Source organism: Desmodus rotundus, chromosome 6 (assembly GCF_022682495.2).
Source record: "Desmodus rotundus isolate HL8 chromosome 6, HLdesRot8A.1, whole genome shotgun sequence".
NCBI lineage: Eukaryota > Metazoa > Chordata > Mammalia > Chiroptera > Phyllostomidae > Desmodus > Desmodus rotundus.
In genome coordinates, this window is record NC_071392.1 from 81914800 (window position 1) to 81933623 (window position 18824).

The 18824-nt window shown below is 44.2% G+C and overlaps 1 protein-coding gene across 1 annotated transcript in view; it reads right to left on the reverse strand.

The window, feature by feature from the left end:
- DGKI (diacylglycerol kinase iota) overlaps positions 1 to 18824 on the reverse strand; it is a 393695-nt gene that overhangs the window by 197360 nt on the left and 177511 nt on the right. The window contains 2 exon segments of the mRNA XM_053927331.2: positions 5115 to 5231; positions 10428 to 10499. Of these exon segments, the coding sequence (XP_053783306.1) occupies positions 5115 to 5231; positions 10428 to 10499 (189 nt within the window).

Sequence of the window (18824 nt, forward strand, 5' to 3'; positions counted from 1 at the left end):
TAACCCCTAGGTCTCCCCAAAATAATTTGGTAATGACACTCAGCACATCACCCAGGCGACCCTCACTCCCCGATCATCAGCATTTCGCACGACTCCCAACCTCACAGCTGCTCACCGAGGAAGGACCCACCTGGAGCCAGCCATCCTTCAACAGAGAAGGACAGTACATGGTTTAACCCCACCTCTTTGCAACCCACTTTCCCTGACCACTGTATATGGATGACCATGTATCTATGGGTGTATGGAAAGTATTCATATAGTATATAAATTCTGAAAGTTGAAAAACAGTTTTCTCTGCTGTTCTCTATCTACCTTCCACATGCTATCATGTCCTAACTGTCTAACCTTACTATTTCCACACCATTGTTAATAGGTGTCACCTGTAGCAGGGGCCACCTGTGCCCACTCTCCAAGCTATGGTTTTGATAGCATCGATGATCTGGTCCCAAACACAAGAACTTTTCTTAATCCTTTTTTTTTAAATGTCTACAGAATTTAACATCAAGGACTACCCTATTTTTCTTCCCATTTTTAATAGTGAAACTCTGTGTTGTCATAGTTCTCCTTGTTTGGCAGGATTTTCTTCCTCCTTCCACTCTCTGGGGGTGGACGCTTCCTCCGTCTTCTTCCCCCCCTTGTATTCAGTGAGTGAACAGGACCTGACTGTCTTCCACGGGGTGGGTATCACGCTAATGAACACGCAGTCCCACTGCAGTGTAAAATGCAACAGCTACTGGAGTTCCAGGTGCGCTCGGGGGCCCAGGAGATAGCAGGCTGTGGCCCCTATTCTGTCTCTTTCTACCCCTTCTGTCAGAAAGCTCACATTCTTTCCATCCTCTGTCATTGTAATACAGATGGCTCAGGGATCAGTAACTTCTGTCCTGATCTCCATGTGACTATCCAGTGTTTTCACCTGTTGAAGTACAGCTTTGCTTGATGCCCTATACCTCTAACAGTCAACAAGAAGGAAAACAAGACCTAACATTTATTGAGTGCTTACAGTGAGCCAGGTGCTATTCTATGTACTTTATCTCTTTTGCTTTTTAGCTTATTAGTCCATGTAAACCCTACAAATTACATACTAGTACCAGCTACACTTTGCAGATGAGACGCGGGAAGAGAAGGATTTAAGTTGTCTGAGACTGTACAGATTGTTAAGTGGCAGAGCAAGGGTATAAATCCAGGCAGCCCAGTTCACAGGCCAGAGCTCTTCACCGCTCTCTGTCACTCCCCAAACTCATTAAACATTAGCTTTTACATAGAATCTAGGCCACTAATTAAATTACTTGATGGAAGAGGGACCACCGAATTTTTAAAGATCCCTGATTCAGCAAGGGCTGCCAATCTAGTACAACGGCGAAGAGCATGGCATATCCCTAAGGACTTGGTTTCCAGAACCAGAAATTCTGGGTCCAAATACCATTTTAAACTATTCATTATTGGTACAGATTGAGGAAATGTATTTGACTTCTCCGTTCCTCACTTCCCGTAGCTGTAAGAGGGAATAACAGGACACCTGCCTCACAGGGTACTATGATCATAAAATGAGCTAGTGAATGTAAGGTACTCAAAAAGTTTCCTAACATATAAATGTCAGCTCTCCTCATTCTTGTTATAATATCACGAATCACAGAAGATAATAAAAAGGTACATAGTGAAAAAGATTCGGACAATGCATCCACATTGCGAATTGTAAATACTACCTCCCATTAAAAGTACCCAAGTCTCCGTAGAGAAATGGCTGATACCAGGTACGGACAGAAAATGCCCATGGTGTTGTTCCTGAAACCAAAGAAGCCATCAAAAACTCCATGGCTCACGAACAATGGAGACAGGAGCCGCCTGGAAGGGGTTCTGACTGGGCCAAGGTGGAACAATAGGAACATAAGAATAATAATGATGCCAGAGGATTAAAACACATCATATACCATGTATATCACATAGATGTACATTCGTAATTCACAATGGTATTCTCCAAAACAATGACCATGAACCAATCACCACTCTTAGGCACATTATAAAAGGTGCCAAGGTACTAACTTATTATGTCTTCTGAAAATTTACCAGTAAAGGCAACTATTCAAGCATTTGCCACTTATTTGCTAGTAATAAGGGAAATGTCTCTTTAAACAAAAATCATGGCTAAAAAAATGAAAAGTTCAAAATTGGGAAATCACCCTTTGGCCACCCTAATGAAATGATAGGTTCAGGCTACAATACTTACTAGATAAAACAATAGGTAAAGGGCTGGTGGACAACTTTATGAAGGATGGACTAGGATGGCAGCTCCTGAACTTACTCACCGAGCCTCACGTCACTAAACGCTAGCGACCTGACACGCTGCTCCCTTTGAAAGCAACACGACAGAACACACATCCTCCCCCATGCAGTCCTTCCGCTAAAAATTAAACGGACTCTAATTAAGTCTAAGTGTTATTTTACAAGAAATATGGGCATTAAGGGAAAACATTTTCAAACACTATAAGGATCCAATCACCCAAAATAAAAATCCAAGATATTTTACTTAATAAATGGCATGAAAAGTAAAAAGGGGAGTTGTTATAAATTAAGAGAGACTTAAGATATGTCACCAAAAAAGCAGTTGTGAACTTTGGATCTTGATTTGAAAAAATAACTGTGAGAAAAAATTATATATGAGACAATCAGAAAACATTTTAAGGAATTACTGATTTTGAGGGGTGACATAATATGTGGCTGCCTTTCTAAAATGTTATCTTTTAGAGAAGCAAAATGAAATGTTTACAGTTTCGGAGGTGTCCTACCCTCAGCCCGCAGGCTGCATGCAACCCAGGGTGGCTATGAATGGGGCCCAGAACAAAACCGTAAATTTACTCAATACATTATGAGATTTTTTTGTGTGATTATGTGTCACAATGTATTTATTGTGTGGCCCAAGACACCTCTTCTTCTTCCAGTGTGGCTCAGAGACGCCAAAAGGTATACCCCCTGGAAATGATATGCTAACATTTGCTGTAAGATATCCCAGCAAAAGAAAAAAGGGGGGATACTTCCATTTCCAGGAAGACAGAGCAGATGGGGAGGGACCAGGAGAAAAATGGATGTGGTTGTGAAAAGGTAGCCTAGGGGATGCTTGAGGAGGCAGGCTGCTCTGGACCTTGACTGAAGCAATGTTGACATCTGGTTGGGGTGTACTGTCCTGTAATGCTGCAGGAAATTACCAGGAGGAGAAAATGTGTACCAGGTACATGGAATCTCTCTGTATCATTTCTTACAACTGCCTGGGAGTCTCAAAAATATGTAATTAAGGAAAAGAAATTATGGTGTGGCAGGGGATATATGAAACAACAATGGTGGAAAAGTTCATGTTGCGGAGTAATCCGTCATAACCTTCTCTCTCTTCACTTGCTTCAAAATCTCCATAATGAAAATATTTTCAAAGTTCAGAAACATAAACTTATAGTTTCCCTGCAAAGTGGTATCTTCTGATTTTCCCAACTGGTCTATCTTTAATCTTCTAAAATCCCATAGCACCAGGTTATCCTACACACTCTTGCTAGTTGTTTTCTTCTAAAATACAGTTTTTACTCTATTACTCTTTTGCTTAAAAGGATAGAGTTCACATACATGAAACAATCCCCTGCTAGCCAGGCCTGAGCAACTCCCCCCACCCACCCACGTAATCCCTCCCCTGCGGTCGAGCTTGTCTCACAGCTCAGTGAATATTGAGTACCCTTGTTCCCAGTCCCCTTGTTCACGCCATTCTCCTGCCCACTATGTCCTCTCTTCTCCACTGATCTAAATCCCACCTGTGTGCAAGGGCAAAATAAAACCCATCTCCTTCACGAAGCTCTCCCTGATCATTTCTTAAGATGACCACAAGGCTCTTCAGAGCAGGGATCATTCATTACATCATGACACCAGCAGTCTTCCGGATACCATTGAGGTTTTGATGAAAACATGAAGAGATTAATAAATTTTAGGGGGAAGACACAAGTGAAAATGTTAAAGAGATTTTTAAAGAACGCTAAATTGGAAATCAGTACACTTGAACTTCAGACATGGTACCGAAGTTGTGTATGTTACCTCGGGCAACACATTGTACGTCTCTTGGCTCTAAAATGTAAAAGGAAAGGACTAGAGTCCCCATTTTTAATGAATAGATACTATACTTGCCGCTGGAAAAGATTTCCCAAGGGCTTCCAGGAATTGTAACTTGGAAAGATTATTGCCAAATATTACTCATCGGCAGAGACTAAACTTTATAGAAAACACACAAAGCACAGCAGAGTCCCTGATCCAATGGTTTTTACATAAAAACTGAGTCAGTGGGAATAAACTGAAGGATAATTTTGGAGACCACATAAAAAAGGACTGGGTTGCCATATCATTTAAAGATGTTACATTCAGGAAGACTTCCTAAGCCACCTGCACCCTAGGAAGGTGTAAACTTCCCGTAGCGTTAAAAGTCTGCCATGCAGAACTTGGAGCTAACTAAGATGTACGGTATAAAGGTAGACATTTTTCTGTCAAAGATTATGACCTTATGAGAAACGCCCATGTTTCCCAGAACTGAGGCAGAGGCTCTAGGACATAAAGTACAGTGAGGAGAGCACAGAGAGGGCAAGTTCTACTTTGCCTTCAGAGAAGAGTGTTGCTCTCTAGGCAAGGCCTTGTGCATTGAGGAAAGTCATGACCCACGGTCTGCTGTTCCGGTTGGAAGGGGTGGGGACCTCAACCAAACAAGGAACCTACACAGGCTTCCCTCACACCCACTCCCTGGGGGTGCCCAGGCTGGAAGAGAAGAGAGGTGCAGGAGAATCAGCTGTACCCACCACAAGTGCTTAAGGAACTCAGGAGAGCCCCCAAAGAGAATATCATTAGCACACAAAGTGGAAGGAAGCATTCCTGCTGTGGAACTTTGATTTCCTAAGAAGAGGGGGCTGGTCCATGAGAGAGCCCAATGCAGGAAGGTGATGGGCCCAAGGGATGAACTGGGGAAGCTGAGCATGGGACCACTGGGTGAACGAGCAGAGATCGGAGAAACCCAGAAACTAGTCAGGGGCAGGGAAGCAAGAAGCGACAGTTCCTCCTTCTCTGCGCTGGCCCAGCAGCACCAGGGTCCCGGCAGTTACCTGAGGTTTCTTCACCTTAATGATCCAGGTGGGCGGGACGATGACAGCAGCGTGCGCCCCGAGGGAGCAGGGTTCCTCGATGTGATGCAGCATGAAACAGGTCACCTTATTGTGAAACTGAAGAGAGAAACGGGCCAGTAAACACTTCTGTGCAAAGGGCAATGCTGCAGTGAGAAGGAATAAGTACACATGTCCATGCTCATGCATGCACATGCAACATACACACACCTACACACACGTGACCCATGCTTCTCATCCACCAGCCCCACAGCTTAGAGACCAGATTTAGAATTCATTCTATTTTACAAGCTGATAACAACTGATAACGAGAAATCAATCTTATAGGACAGGCCAGCTAAAACTTAATAACCTTATTTTCTTTTTTTAGTACCTTTTATTTTTTTTATTTTATTTTTTAATTTTTATTGAATTTATTGGGGTAACATTAGTTAATAAAACTATGTAGGTTTTAGGTGTACAAGTCTGTAATACATCATCCGTATATTGTATTGCGTGTTTATCACCCAAAGTCAAGTCTCCTTCCATCCCCGTTTATTCTCTTTTTCCCTCTTCTACCTCCCCCTACCCTCTTTTCTCTGGTAATCACCATACTGTTGTCTGAGTTTATGAGTTTTTTTTAAGTAGGATATTTACCTAGAGATGTCGGAGTCTGGGAGGTGTGCCTGAGAAGTGACCACATACTAACCCTGGCAAGCCCAGGGGGCAGCCAGTACGGTGGTGGGCTCTGCAAAGTCAGAGACCGGAAGTAACCACAGAGGATGGTCTGAACATGAAAATTCCTAATTAAAAGTGAGTCATGGCGGCAGGCATGTCCTAGGCCTGTAGAACAATCTGTACCTACGTGAGCCTGTCTTTGTCTTTCTGCATCTAGGAAGACGTACCTTTGAAATGTCAGAGGGACCCCCTTCTCCAGGCCCCTCAGGGCACACCCACGCCACAGAGACCACAGGCCTCTCCGTGTTGTCCTGTTGCCCCCGTACCATGTCTATGTGCTGTGAATGTTACTTATTACCTACCCTGTACCCCCCAGTGGAGAGAAGTACGTGGTTCTCTATTTTTGCCTTTTTAGCCAATCTCAAAGATTCCCCTGCTTTGCTTTCTCCCACCCCCTAATCTACCACCAATGGATTTCATGTAACCCTCCTTTCACCTTCTCCTTTGGTTCTAGAGCAGCAGTCCCCGACCTTTTTGGCACCAGGGACCGGTTTTGTGGAAGACTGGGGAGGGGTGGGGCAGGAGGAAGAGCTCAGACACGTGGCCTGGTTCTTAACAGGCCATAGACCCCTGTTCTATTGTGTAAACTAGGCTGTAAAGCTGCCATTCTCTGGGGCGTTTTCTCAATCTGTTGAGATTTTTGCTTCCTGGCAATTAGCATCAGTCTGGCTCAAATAAACTCATAAAAATCCTCTACAGGTTTGAATATTTCTTACATCAACAGAGGGTCTGTCAATCCTAACTGGGCACGTAACTTCGTTCCACTTGACTTGCGCTGGTCACAGACTTGGTTAATCGGGGCCAATGTCGAGGAGGAAAGGAAGGGCAGTGCCCACCCTCTGCCTCTCCTTTTTCTACCCATAGATGAAAAACCTTCCTGGGGAGTCTCCCTGTTTAAGGGACCCAGGAAATAAGCAAGATGTCTCTCCTAGACAGACGTGAGTCCAGGAGGTAACAAAGAACAAAGAGATCTTTTCTGCTGGGTTTCTGAAGGCCACCAAAAACTATAACGGTCCTATTACACTTGGCAAGTCTAAAGTGCTTTTTGTTTTTGAAAGGAAGGAAGTAAATGCAGACTGATGATCATAACAATACGTCAGTATGAGGGGCTTAACTCTATCTGGAAATGCACTGGGTGACCTTAGGCCAATCACATTTTCAATCAGCTTTTGTGTAGCTGCAAAGTGAGAATGAGGGACGGTAATGTCTGTTTTCTAATAAACATAAAATCACATATACAATGATTACAAGCCTTAAAGTTTTAATCATAGTGATTTTCAATAAATTAACATCGATTTCTACTTGGATTATATTTAATGTGACCACATAATTTATCATCTTAATGGGAACAATTTTAAGAGTGAAAGGGAGCACGGTTAATAATGAGGTTGGAACAAAAGTTACAAATTAGGACTGTCTCAGGAAAACTGGCAAATATGGCCACCCCAATTATATCCCATCAGGGAAGTTTTGTCTTCATTTCTGCGTAGCTTCAAGACCTGACATGATCCAGCAGCTAATTACTAAATCAGTTAATTAACTGTGAAATACGATTTCATAAAATAATTAATAATTCCTCCAACCACCAGATATTTGTGATTGCAAACAATGTGATATACCAGAGAAATGTTATTTCAGTATCTTCTTTAAAAGGGGATTTTCTCATGGGATGCAGGCAGTGGGGAGTGCGTGATCGCGTAAGGAGAGGAAATGTACGGGGGATCTCCCTACTTTCCACTTGATTTTTCTGTGAACCTAAAACCGTTCTGAAAAATAAAGTGTATTAATATTAAAATTTAACAAAAGATCCACTAATGAATGCTAAAGTCAGCAGGCAAAAGTTTAAGGAGAAAGACGGTATCAGCATCATCTCAAAATATCTCCCCCAAGTATTTACCAGTTGGAAAAGGAAATCTAATAACTTGATGATGAAGATATAGGAAATACCATCTTAATCAAGAGATCAAGGTTAATGTCAGTAATAAAACACCGACATTATGTACCCCCATATAAGATGCAGTGAGGATACCACATCGCTTCTATAGCATTTTGCATAAAATGGATAATTTCAATCTAATCACGAGAAAACACAAGGCAAGCTCGATCTGGGAAACATTCTTCCTAATACCCAGTCGGTGCCCACTGGAAGTGTCAGTGCCATGAGAGACAGGGAAAGAATGAGAAAATGTCAGAAACCCCGCAGCTAAAGGGACTGGGGATCCTTGATCAGAGCCTGGGACAGTGAGGAAGACACTGGCGAATGTTGTACACACCTGTAGTTAGTGAATAGTAATGGACCAATGTTAATTTCCTGCTTACGTGTGAAAATCAGGGGGAGCTAGGGGAAGGCGGGTGGAAGGGTATACATTAATGTTCTGTACTATGTTTGCGACTTTTCTGTGAGCTTAAAATTCCTTCAAAATAAAAATTTCCGCGATTTTCTCTTAGCAATGGAAATAAACCCCCAAATGAGCGGCCACTGCATTTCTAAAATGGACGGGATCTCAGAGCCCGCCTGTTTCAACTCTCTCGGTTTGTGCCCGAGTAACCTCCAGTCTGGTGAGAACAAGAGGCAAGCCCACAGGGCACAGCTTTAAAGCAGCAGAGCCAGTGCCCGGGCCCAGGAAATCCCAGTTTTCTCCCTGATGCAGCAAGCACCCATGGAGGGCCTCTACCTGTTTGACATCAGATAGGCTAGAAGGGGTTACCTGTAGTGTTAAAATGGATCACCACTGTAATTTGTCTTAAAATGGTTTGTGTTTTCAGACCTTGCAAAGTCACCTCCCATACGTGGGACCCAGGGAAACACGGACCAAAGCTCCGCCACGATGGTCAAGCGAAAGCTGCGTTTTCACAGCGATGCAGTCGGACTACAGTCGTGAGACGCGGGCACATGTGGGCACCGGAAAGTGGGACCAAGTTCCCAGACCAATTGGCCCTGGCTAAACCACCTCACCACAGCCTGACGGCGGTGGGGCGGGACCAGAGACTGCCCATCTGAGCCCACGGCCACCAATGACGCTGTCCCATGAGTGGGGCCTCACCAGACCAGGGAAACCAGCAGCACAGATCTTATGAGGACCCCTAGACCCCGAATCTGCTTCCTCCCCTCTAGGGGGAGATACTGCCGTGGGGGTACAGTTTCAACCAAGAACTGGGATGGCCTTGTGTTTGTGAATGTGTTCTTGAGCAGAAGCACAAAGGCCATCTGTGTAACAGTGAAAAGACATGGAAGTGCCAAGAGTAAGATGTGTGGTGACATGGAGACGGAACAAGCGCGTGCCTTTCCGGACCAATGAGCCTCTGTGGCATGGCGGCAGGTTCTCCTGACAGGTGGGTGCCCGGGGAGATGACGCTGGAGAGGTCATCGGGCTGAATCTTATGGAAGTGCCAACATTCAAAAGTTTCAACCCACAAAAATGTCAATTTTGTGAGTTTCAACTAGACGCATCTGCTCCTGCCCCTTGGCCTGGTTTGGCTTTTTAAACCTGACGTGTGCAGACAGATGAAGTCTTCCTGCCAACACGTCACCTGGCTGAAAGTAGTGTCTTTCTTTTCAGGTTGTCAATTCAGAAGAGTAGATGAATGAGAGAGGTGAGGGGTCCACCAACTCTTCCTATAAAGGCCCAGGTTGTAAATATTTCAGTCTCTCCGGGACGTACTGTCTCTGTTACAACTACTCAGCTCTGCCATTGGCATTATAGTCACTATAGAAACTACATATAAATGCAAAGCAGCCACAGGCAATACATAAACGGATGCACGTGGCTGTGTGCCAACCAAACTTTATTTACAAAAGCAGGCCGCAGTCGGAGTTGGCCTGTGGGCCACAGTTTGCCAACCGTGGGTCAGAGTATATATACACTGTCTGCTCAAAGAAGGAACAGGTCCATGGGCAAACAAGTAAGAGAATGAGCCATCTGGTTGGGACAGAGAGGTAAAAAAATGGGAAAATAAGGATAGATAAAAAGAGGAAAAATAAATAGAAAAATTACTATCGGATTCTAATGAATGTCCATGTCAAATGTAAGGAAAAGTTACATTTCAATGAGCATAGAGACAATGTAACAATATTGAAATTTAAAGGATACAAAACCATTCTTATCCTAACATAGCTTCACAAAAAAGGTACCCACATCAAAAACAGAAGAACCAAGAACCCTGAACTGCTGGGTTAGAAGGACTTTCTAATGTTGCATGGTTCTTTCTTTCCAATGTTGCAACTTCCTACCAACAATCTAGTACAGTTGGGGGAAAAAAACGTGGTCCAGGAGTGAGAAGTCCTCGATTGTAGACCCAGGGATAGAACCAGCAGAGAATTTTCCAGTCTCTGATCCCAGAATTCAATGTGTAAAAACAAAGGGGTTAATTTATCTCTATAGTTTTCCTCCCGGGTCAGAGATGCTATAATTCTACAGTTTTAATGTCTTGCTTCCTCCAACGATCCTCTCTGTGAGGGAAACATCACATACATACATAAAGATGACCTTCTGCTTATAGACCAGAAGGCCAGCAATGACCTGAGTATCCTCAGACAGAACATGAGCCCACTTCATTCCATGTCACCCCCACACTTACCGCTTGCTTGCACCAGGAACAGCTGATAGCCACAATCTCTTTACTGTGGAAGGAGAATTTCTGCTGAAAGCCCTGGGTGTTAGGACAAGAGATAGAACATTTAAGATCACTTCCACCACAGTGTGCATCTGCCCTCCTGAAGCCCACGGAAGTGAACAGAGCCAGGATGGACCCCACCACTGCAGGTAACTGGGTCTGCACGTGCCGCCTTCAGCACTTACATTCTCCACCCTCCGCCATGCGAGAGCTTCCTGTTAAAGAGGAGGCACCGGCATCTGCTGTACCACTGAGTACTCAAAGCGAGCCACCCAAAAGGGCGGGTACCCAAATAAATGTGGTTCTGATACATTTTTATTAAAATCCAAAGAAAAGCCACTGTTGGGTCATGAGATGCTTCACAGCAACGGTCATCCATCTCAGAGGCTCTAACAATATTACCGTCTGAGAAACCACAAAGAAAGAAATTAAGGATCGGAGAGTTGGGGCCTGTAAATCAGGGTCTGGGAGAAGTCCAAGGGCCAGAAGGAAATGCAAAGTCTCTCATCACCCCCTTGGGATGTCGGGTCTCAAAATAAGCAGCTTTCAATTTTATTCTTCACCAGCAAGCAGCAATGAGATTAATGGAATGGCAAATGCAATCCTTTTAAATGAACACACAGAATTACTTCTCCATCAAGAACGGAGGAGGTGCTTTTGGCTGCTGCTGTCCCTAAAGAATTACCAGAGAGGAGTATACAGTAATGCGCAAAGACTGGTACTCAGCCTTCCCAACCCTCACCCGTTCGCTCCGCCCGAGACGTCCTAACCCACGCAAACGAATGCAGAGCAACGACAAAACATTTTAAACGGAGGACTTTTGTAAAGCAATCAAAAGAAAATGTGATGGGCAGCAGAGTTCCCAAGGCACCGGGTGAAGAAGTCTTGCTTAAAACATCTACAGAAAATTTTTTGTTAAAAAAAGTCAATTTACACCTTAAAAGAACTTGCATGCTAAACCATAGGCCTTACTGCCTGTACCTGACCTTGGCGTTCATTAATGGATAGCTGTCCCACATTGTTGGTTATTTCATGTGCACCTGTGTTAGCTCTCCAGGGGAATGGCAGCTTTCTGAGAGAAGTCCCAGTAAGGGTTCTTGAACAGGTCCTCATGACTTAGCATAGCCTGCTGAACTTCAGAGGCATGGCGTGCATGTCTTCTGACTGGTTGAACAAAGTCATTGCTACCACATTGTGATCCAATCACCAACTTCATCCTGTCCAGACTTTAAACACCTAACCCAAACTACCTGGAAATATGCTTCCTCGCAACCCTCTCCTCCCACTCCCACAGGCGCTGCAAACATGCTAGCATTTTAATTTAATGGAGTCTGCAATACAGACACGCCACGTGGTTGGAAATCAACATGGTGGACTGGCGGCAGGACAGCAGCCGAAGCCACAACTGGAGGTCTGCTGAGTGTCGCCACATCAAATGCACTGTTAAACAGCGTCTCACATGCTGTCAGCCAGCCACCACTTCATCAATTCATACATCAGATGATTGTACAGCAAATAGATGTGGAGATGGCCAAGCTGAGAGGAGTCCTTGGATCTTATTACTGACTGGGAGATCTTAACCCTGCCTGGGAGATCTCTCCCTTCACCTGAAAGTGGTAATGATAATACAGACCTCTCCTATACCACTGAGTGGTTGTGAGATTCAAGTGGGCCATGTATAAGAAAAGTTCTCTATAACACAGTATATATAAATGAAGCAGTACTTTCATGGCTAAGACCTACCAACAGGAATGTCTTCCACCACCTGGAAGGACAAAGTCCTCCAGCATCTAACACGTGACTAGCAATACTCTATTTGATAGCACAGAGAGACAGGGTGCCAGCCAACCCTTCTACTGAACACTGGCCTCCTGGCTTCGGGGAGACACAGATGTAGTCCTGCCAGCCAGGCTGACACCAGCAGCAAACAGGGCCAGCCACAGCTGGGGTGCAGGGCACTGCTGCGGGGCCACGGGGCTGCAGTGGGGCTGCTGGAGAGGAGCCTGGGGAGGTGGTAATCAGCTCCAGGCGGTGTTTGTGATTCTAAACTAGCAGGGCCCCAGAGGCCATAGCTTCAGGGTTGCTGTCTAACATGGGGACATAAATAGAACCCTACTAGGGCTTCCACGGACCAGCCACCTGCAATGGGCAGACGATTTTGGCCACAGTCTCCACACAGCAGAAAGAGCCAGATCCCAAACAGCCCATTCTTGAATTCTGGCCTGCATTTGATAGTATGTCTCTGACGGCCGCCCTCGCTGAATTTCAACTGACCCGGTGATTTGTGAGGGCGATTTTGTCCATCACCAGCAGAGAGGAAAAGAGGGATGTGAGGTCAGATGTCTTCACTCTAACTGACTGTGGAATTACAAAAATATGGAGAACCCGGAGGGATAAGGTTGTTTTCTTATGTGGGGGGCAGGGTTAACCAAATTGAGCTCTTGAAATAAAGTTTAAGCAACATTTATTCTTAGCAGCTAAAACTTCGTTGCCTCTTTTTCTTCTGCCATCTAGGGCATATAGCAAATGGCACTCAGCTTCTCAGCCTTGGCTGAAACCAGAAAAAAAAAAGAGGGCAGGGGGGGACTTTACTTGCTTTACTTGAAACAAACCAAAATTATTTTATTGCTTATGTATGTAACTGAGGCCTGGGTGAGGGAGTCTCCTGACCATAGCCTGATTGCCTGCTTGATTTAATTTTATTTAACTCAAGAGTCGATACGCTCTTGACTCCAAAACTTTAAGCAACAACAAAACAAACCTCTCCATTTTCACTCACATGTTCAAAGCTCGTGAGGTATTGCAAAGGGCAACCCAAGGGAATTATAAAATAAAACTAAATCAGTATTTCTCCTAAAACAGAGAACTTTAAACATTTTTTGCTCAAATACTCTATTTTAAAATTATATACATAATTTTACACATTTTATATTTTAATATCTAACATGATCATCGTAAGTTTAAATGAGATGCAAAGTTCATTTATCTAGCCAAATGCAAGTTTTCAATGAAACCGTTATGCCCCTCTTATGTGCTTAGCCAACAGGATATAAACGCCAGAGCAACTGGGCATCACTAAGGTAAGAGGACATTTTCGAGAGCTTCGCTAGAAGATCTCAAACCGGCTGAACTATCTCGGCGCAACTGCCTCTCACCGGGCGAAGGTTGAGCATCCCACAGCTGAAGCTGATCAGTAACTGAGACCTTCCTGGGAGTGACTCAGGCATATGCTCACACCGACCTGACTGGGAATTTTTTTGCACTGATCAAAAACGGTCACCCATCGTGACCAACTATCTTATAGATTTAGGGCTTACTTCTGTCCTATCCAGAATTTGTTAAGGGTTCAACTTTCAATCCTTAATTACCAAAGACACTGTGAACCAATCTCTCTCCTAATGCATACAAATGATTGACTTCTTCCCTCCCCACAAGCTCTGCAGTCCAGTTTTCCACTGATAGGTGCACCTGGAATTGCGAATCTCTGTTTACTACGCTAGTTTTAGAACATGCCTAGTCCTTCACTTCATCACAGTGTAAAAATAGTAGCACTAATATTTTAGTTTATCTAAGATTAGGGTTTATTTACTCTAATTTACCTGAACTTCCTAAGTTACCCCATACTGAATTTTCCGGTCTGAAGCTAAAACTTTTCTAGAGATTCAAGATTTTCAGACTGTAAACATAGGTGGTCATCTAAATAGAATTATAATAATGTTTATAAATGAAATTTTAATAAGCAATGTCTTTATAACGTATGGCAGTGCTGCAAATTATGTGATTCTATAGGTACTTTATTAGAATTATTTTTGAATTAGAATTATATACTCTGGGTCTAAATCTAAATTCTTATCTGTTGGGTTTAATCCTGATATACTTTATGGCAGTAATTAAAGGCTCTGAAAATTCCCCAACGCCCTTACTGCCCCTCAGCTGCTCTCACTCCCGGGCATTCTCCGACTCACACTCATGGACTGACACATTCTATGTTCTTCCATTCTAATGTTGTTGGTGATTGCAACCCATTCAGCAGAGCTAGTTGGTCTTATTACCCTCGGATAGTCTGGGTTTTTTCCATTAATTTATCTGACAATCCCCCTACAAGCTACAGATCAGAAATAGCGCCCTCAGGGAGGGAGTCAACAAAGTCTGGGGTGCAGGATTCTCCGTGTAAGGCACCACCATCACCACAAACTTGCCAGACTGCGTGCAGACCTAAGACACGGCTTCCCGTCCTTTTCTATTTCTGAGGCAGATGACCTCATGGAAGCAGCTTAACCCAGGCCCTTGGAATTAAGGTACAATGGAAACTCAGCCTCTAACAACGGCTACTCATTCACATTTTGCATTACATGTTAACTACTTTTAACTGTGATGTGTGTATTTCCTATTTTTACCGCCATCTGGATTCTAGGACAAAAATAATTTATACAGAGACTTAGTGTTTTAGTCAATATGGCCAAAACTGAAAACAAAACTTTAACTGTTGGGTTTAATCTTTGTCTTAAAACACCACCCGTGGCACTACGGGCTCGTGAGAGTGGCAGCCATGATAACAGTGACGAACGCTACGTTTGGGTCCAAGCGCATGGGCTTCCACCCTTCAGGCTAAGCTAGCTGCTGCGGCTGCTGAGTGTCCAACCTCCCAGCCAAAGGCACCATCCCTCCAACGCACCACCAGCTACTTGATGACCGAAGGATGACGCTGACCCCCTTCTACAATGGAAGGGCAGGCACCTCCTCCTGACTGGAATCAACATATACTCTGGGTCTGGGTGCACCTTTCCCTTTGGCAGGGTCTCAGTCAGCACCACCGTGCCAGGGCTTACAGGCTGTCTGGCCCACCGGCACAGCGTCCTGCATGGCACCGCGGCAGAGCGAAGAAGCCTCTTCACGACAGTGGAGGGGCAGGAGTGGGCGTATGTCCATGAGATGCTCTGGTCCGGCCGCCTGTCACACCACCCAGGCACTGCGGCTGACGGAGGGACGGGAGGGTCTTTGGGACGTGGAACACAGGCCATGACTTTGAGACGACACCCCATGAACACCGTCCTCCAGGTTCGGTGTACTCCCTGGATCCACGACCGTTGAACGGCGCTGTGTTTCCAGGTGAAATACACGGAGGCAGCAAACCAACCACCCTAATAAAATTATATAGGTTTCAGGTGCACAATTCTGTAATACGGTATCTGTATATTGCATTGGGTGCTCAGCACTCAAAGTCTAGTCTCCTTCCCTCACCATATATTTGACCCCTTCACCCTCTTCACTCCCCCCACCCCCTTTCCCTCTGGTAACCATCATACTCTATGACCAACATACAGAAGTTGTACGTGTTTAATACATACATACACCTGGATGAATGTGGAGATATGCCTGCGAAACCATCACCACAATTGATGCCATAAACACATCCATCACCTCCAACAGTTTCCTCCCACTCTCGTTACTATTTTTTGTGATAAGAGCATTTAACACACTATCTACCCTCTTAGCAAAATTTAGGTATACACCATAGCATGTCAACTACAGGCAGTATGTTGTACAGTACATGTCTAGGGTTCATTCATCTCACACAACTGAAACTTATCCCCTTTGATTAATACGTCCCCATTCCCCTTCTTCGGGTGAATCTGGAGGACTTTATGTGAAATGAAATAAACCATATACAGAGGGGCAAATATCATATGCTACTTATATGAAGAATCGAAAACAGCCAAACTCATAGAAGCAGAGCATAGAATGGCTGTTGCCCTTGACCCTTTTCTTGATACTCAGCCAAAGACAGAGAGGAAACCCAGGCTTCCAGCAGTGATGCTGGCAGGGGCTCCACAGAGAGGCTGGATTTCCTCGTCCTTGTCACATGACCCTCTCCACGCCCTCAGCGACCCTCCTGGGGCTAATGGCAGAAGAGTCCTCTGTTTTATATGGACAAACACGGACAGGCGAATAAGCAAACCTGCCCGTCCAGTGCATGGATCTTCACCCTTGAACTTCCATTCCTTGTCTCTAACCGGGCAGGGTCTCTTGAAAGCTGACCTCCAGGGCACACACATTTCTAGATCAGTAGAGACCAGGGCTTTAAATTGATAAGAAAACATCCCCCCAAGCCCCGGGTTGGTCTTTTTCATTATTACGAGACCCTGTGATCCCTTTCACTACCCTATCAACCGTACCCCACGGAAGGTTCCTAACCACTGTGTCATTTTCGCATTACAGAAATGCTAGGAAGTGTGCCTCCTCGACATGGTGTGTATTTTGAATACTGCACTATAAGTTCCTTTTAAATTACTTTTCAACAATACACATGAGAAGAAAGAGTCATTTTGACATTTCCCCATTTAATTAACACTACGTGCTGCTTAATTTATTTAATTGCATATGAGAGCACACGTGATTTATGGACAAGCAATGCACAGCGATGTGGCAGGTTTGGTTAGGGCCCTGGAGCGCATCAGCCAGGCAGACCAAAGTCTGACTGTGCGCCGTTGCATTCAACACTGCTTTCAGATTCAATGTCTCACTTTCAAAGAGTTAGCTCATTTCTTTTTGTAACTTTTATATATGTTTCTAAATGAAGAAATAAAAGATACATTTTCAAATTGTGGTTGACACGCACATTTCTACAATCAACCACGGTGCTGGGTTTGGACGCTTGGTTCCTTCAAAAATAAAAGGCCCCGTTAGCTATAATCATGACAATATTTTTCCTTCGCCTAGTGATTTTGAAATGACTAAGAACACCTCCGTGTTGAAAGAGCCGTGACTGAATCTGGCGAAGCTCATGAAGAGGCCCGTTTGCAGTGTGCTACAGTACAGAGGTGTCCTGCCTCTGCCCGTTCATAGGGCACAGCTACGTTAGGTGACACGTGCTGCTTCTGTCCCACTGCCCCTCCTGATGTGCTTTCTACCTTTCTCCACCCTGCGTCCTGTTCGGAATGTGGACTCACGGATCGTTTCAACAGTGTCCCTTGTGGTCTGGTGTCTACTGGGTTTGGACGCTAGAGTTTGAAGGACTGAGGTTGGAATACTTATCCCCAGCCTGAGGCTCCCTGAGTCTCCCAGTGCCTGTGAAAGGGTGCCGCCCCTCTGCCTGCCTCTTCTGACTGTACGTGCCCACAGCCCCCAACCCCAGCTCGCTGCAGGTACCAGCCTCAGGGTTCTTCACTGTGCCTCGGGGTTTTGCTACACTCTGCTCACACACTTTACGTATTCTCTTTATTAAATATCCATCAGACTACATCATTTCAGCGTGAGTGTGCCTCGCTTTTCTGCCTGAACCCTGACTCTTACATAATATAGGACGATGAATGAAAACGCTGTAAAACTATGTAATGGTCCTAAACATGGCAGCCTGTGATATTCAGCAAATGTTAAAGCGACTGAGCCAGGGAATTGCGAGCTCTCTCCTCTATTAAATAGGTGACCGTCACATGCCACTAAACATGGCAGCCAATCACCTATTCAAGGCTCAAGAGAAAATCAGTCCAAATATTCACTTTATTGCTGATTTTAAAAGTAGAATTCGAAACCCCAAATATTCTTTAACCATAAACACTCCTTAACAACCCCAAAAGTTTGCAAATCACTCATTAGAAAAAAGTTTTGCTAAGTGAAAATGATTACTTTTCACCCCATCCCAATGGGTAAATTATGGAATCACATGTATAAGGGGGTGTCTGTATGGGAAATGGTTTAAAAATCTCTGGAAATGTAAGGATGTACAACTCCACCAATGAAAAGTATGCATAGTACCAACGTGTGAAATGAATTCTCAATCACTTAATCTGTAAGTGGAAGTTGAGCTATAGGTTTCCTCTAATCCAGAGTAGAAGCCAGGGCCCAAAGAAGGGTTATTCTTTATCCACCAAGGAGACGCAGGTCAAAGACAATCCCATGTCATAATTGCCTCAGTCCCTGGGAATTCATGAATATAGGAGATGAATATAATAGTACTATCGGGTTGGCCAAAAAGTCCATTTAGTTTTCTCAGTAAAAATAAAAGACACGTTTTTTTCATTTTCACCACTAACTTTATTGGTTTGGGTATTTTGAGTATGTCAGCTATCTCCCACGTGGTACAACATTGATTACTCTCAACGTTCCAATTTGATCACTATCAGCTTCAACTCATGTACCCAACCACGGAGCATCATCCAGTGAGAAATCTCCAGCCCGAACCTTCACAAACCACTTCTGACACGTTTGATCAGTCATGGCACCTTCTCCATACACTGCACAAATCTTTTTTTGTGTTTTTACCTTTCTTGAAATAATAAAGCATAATATGCCAACAATGCTGTGTATTTTCTTCCGTCTTCAATATTAAAATGGCTACACAAAAATTCACCAATGTTGATG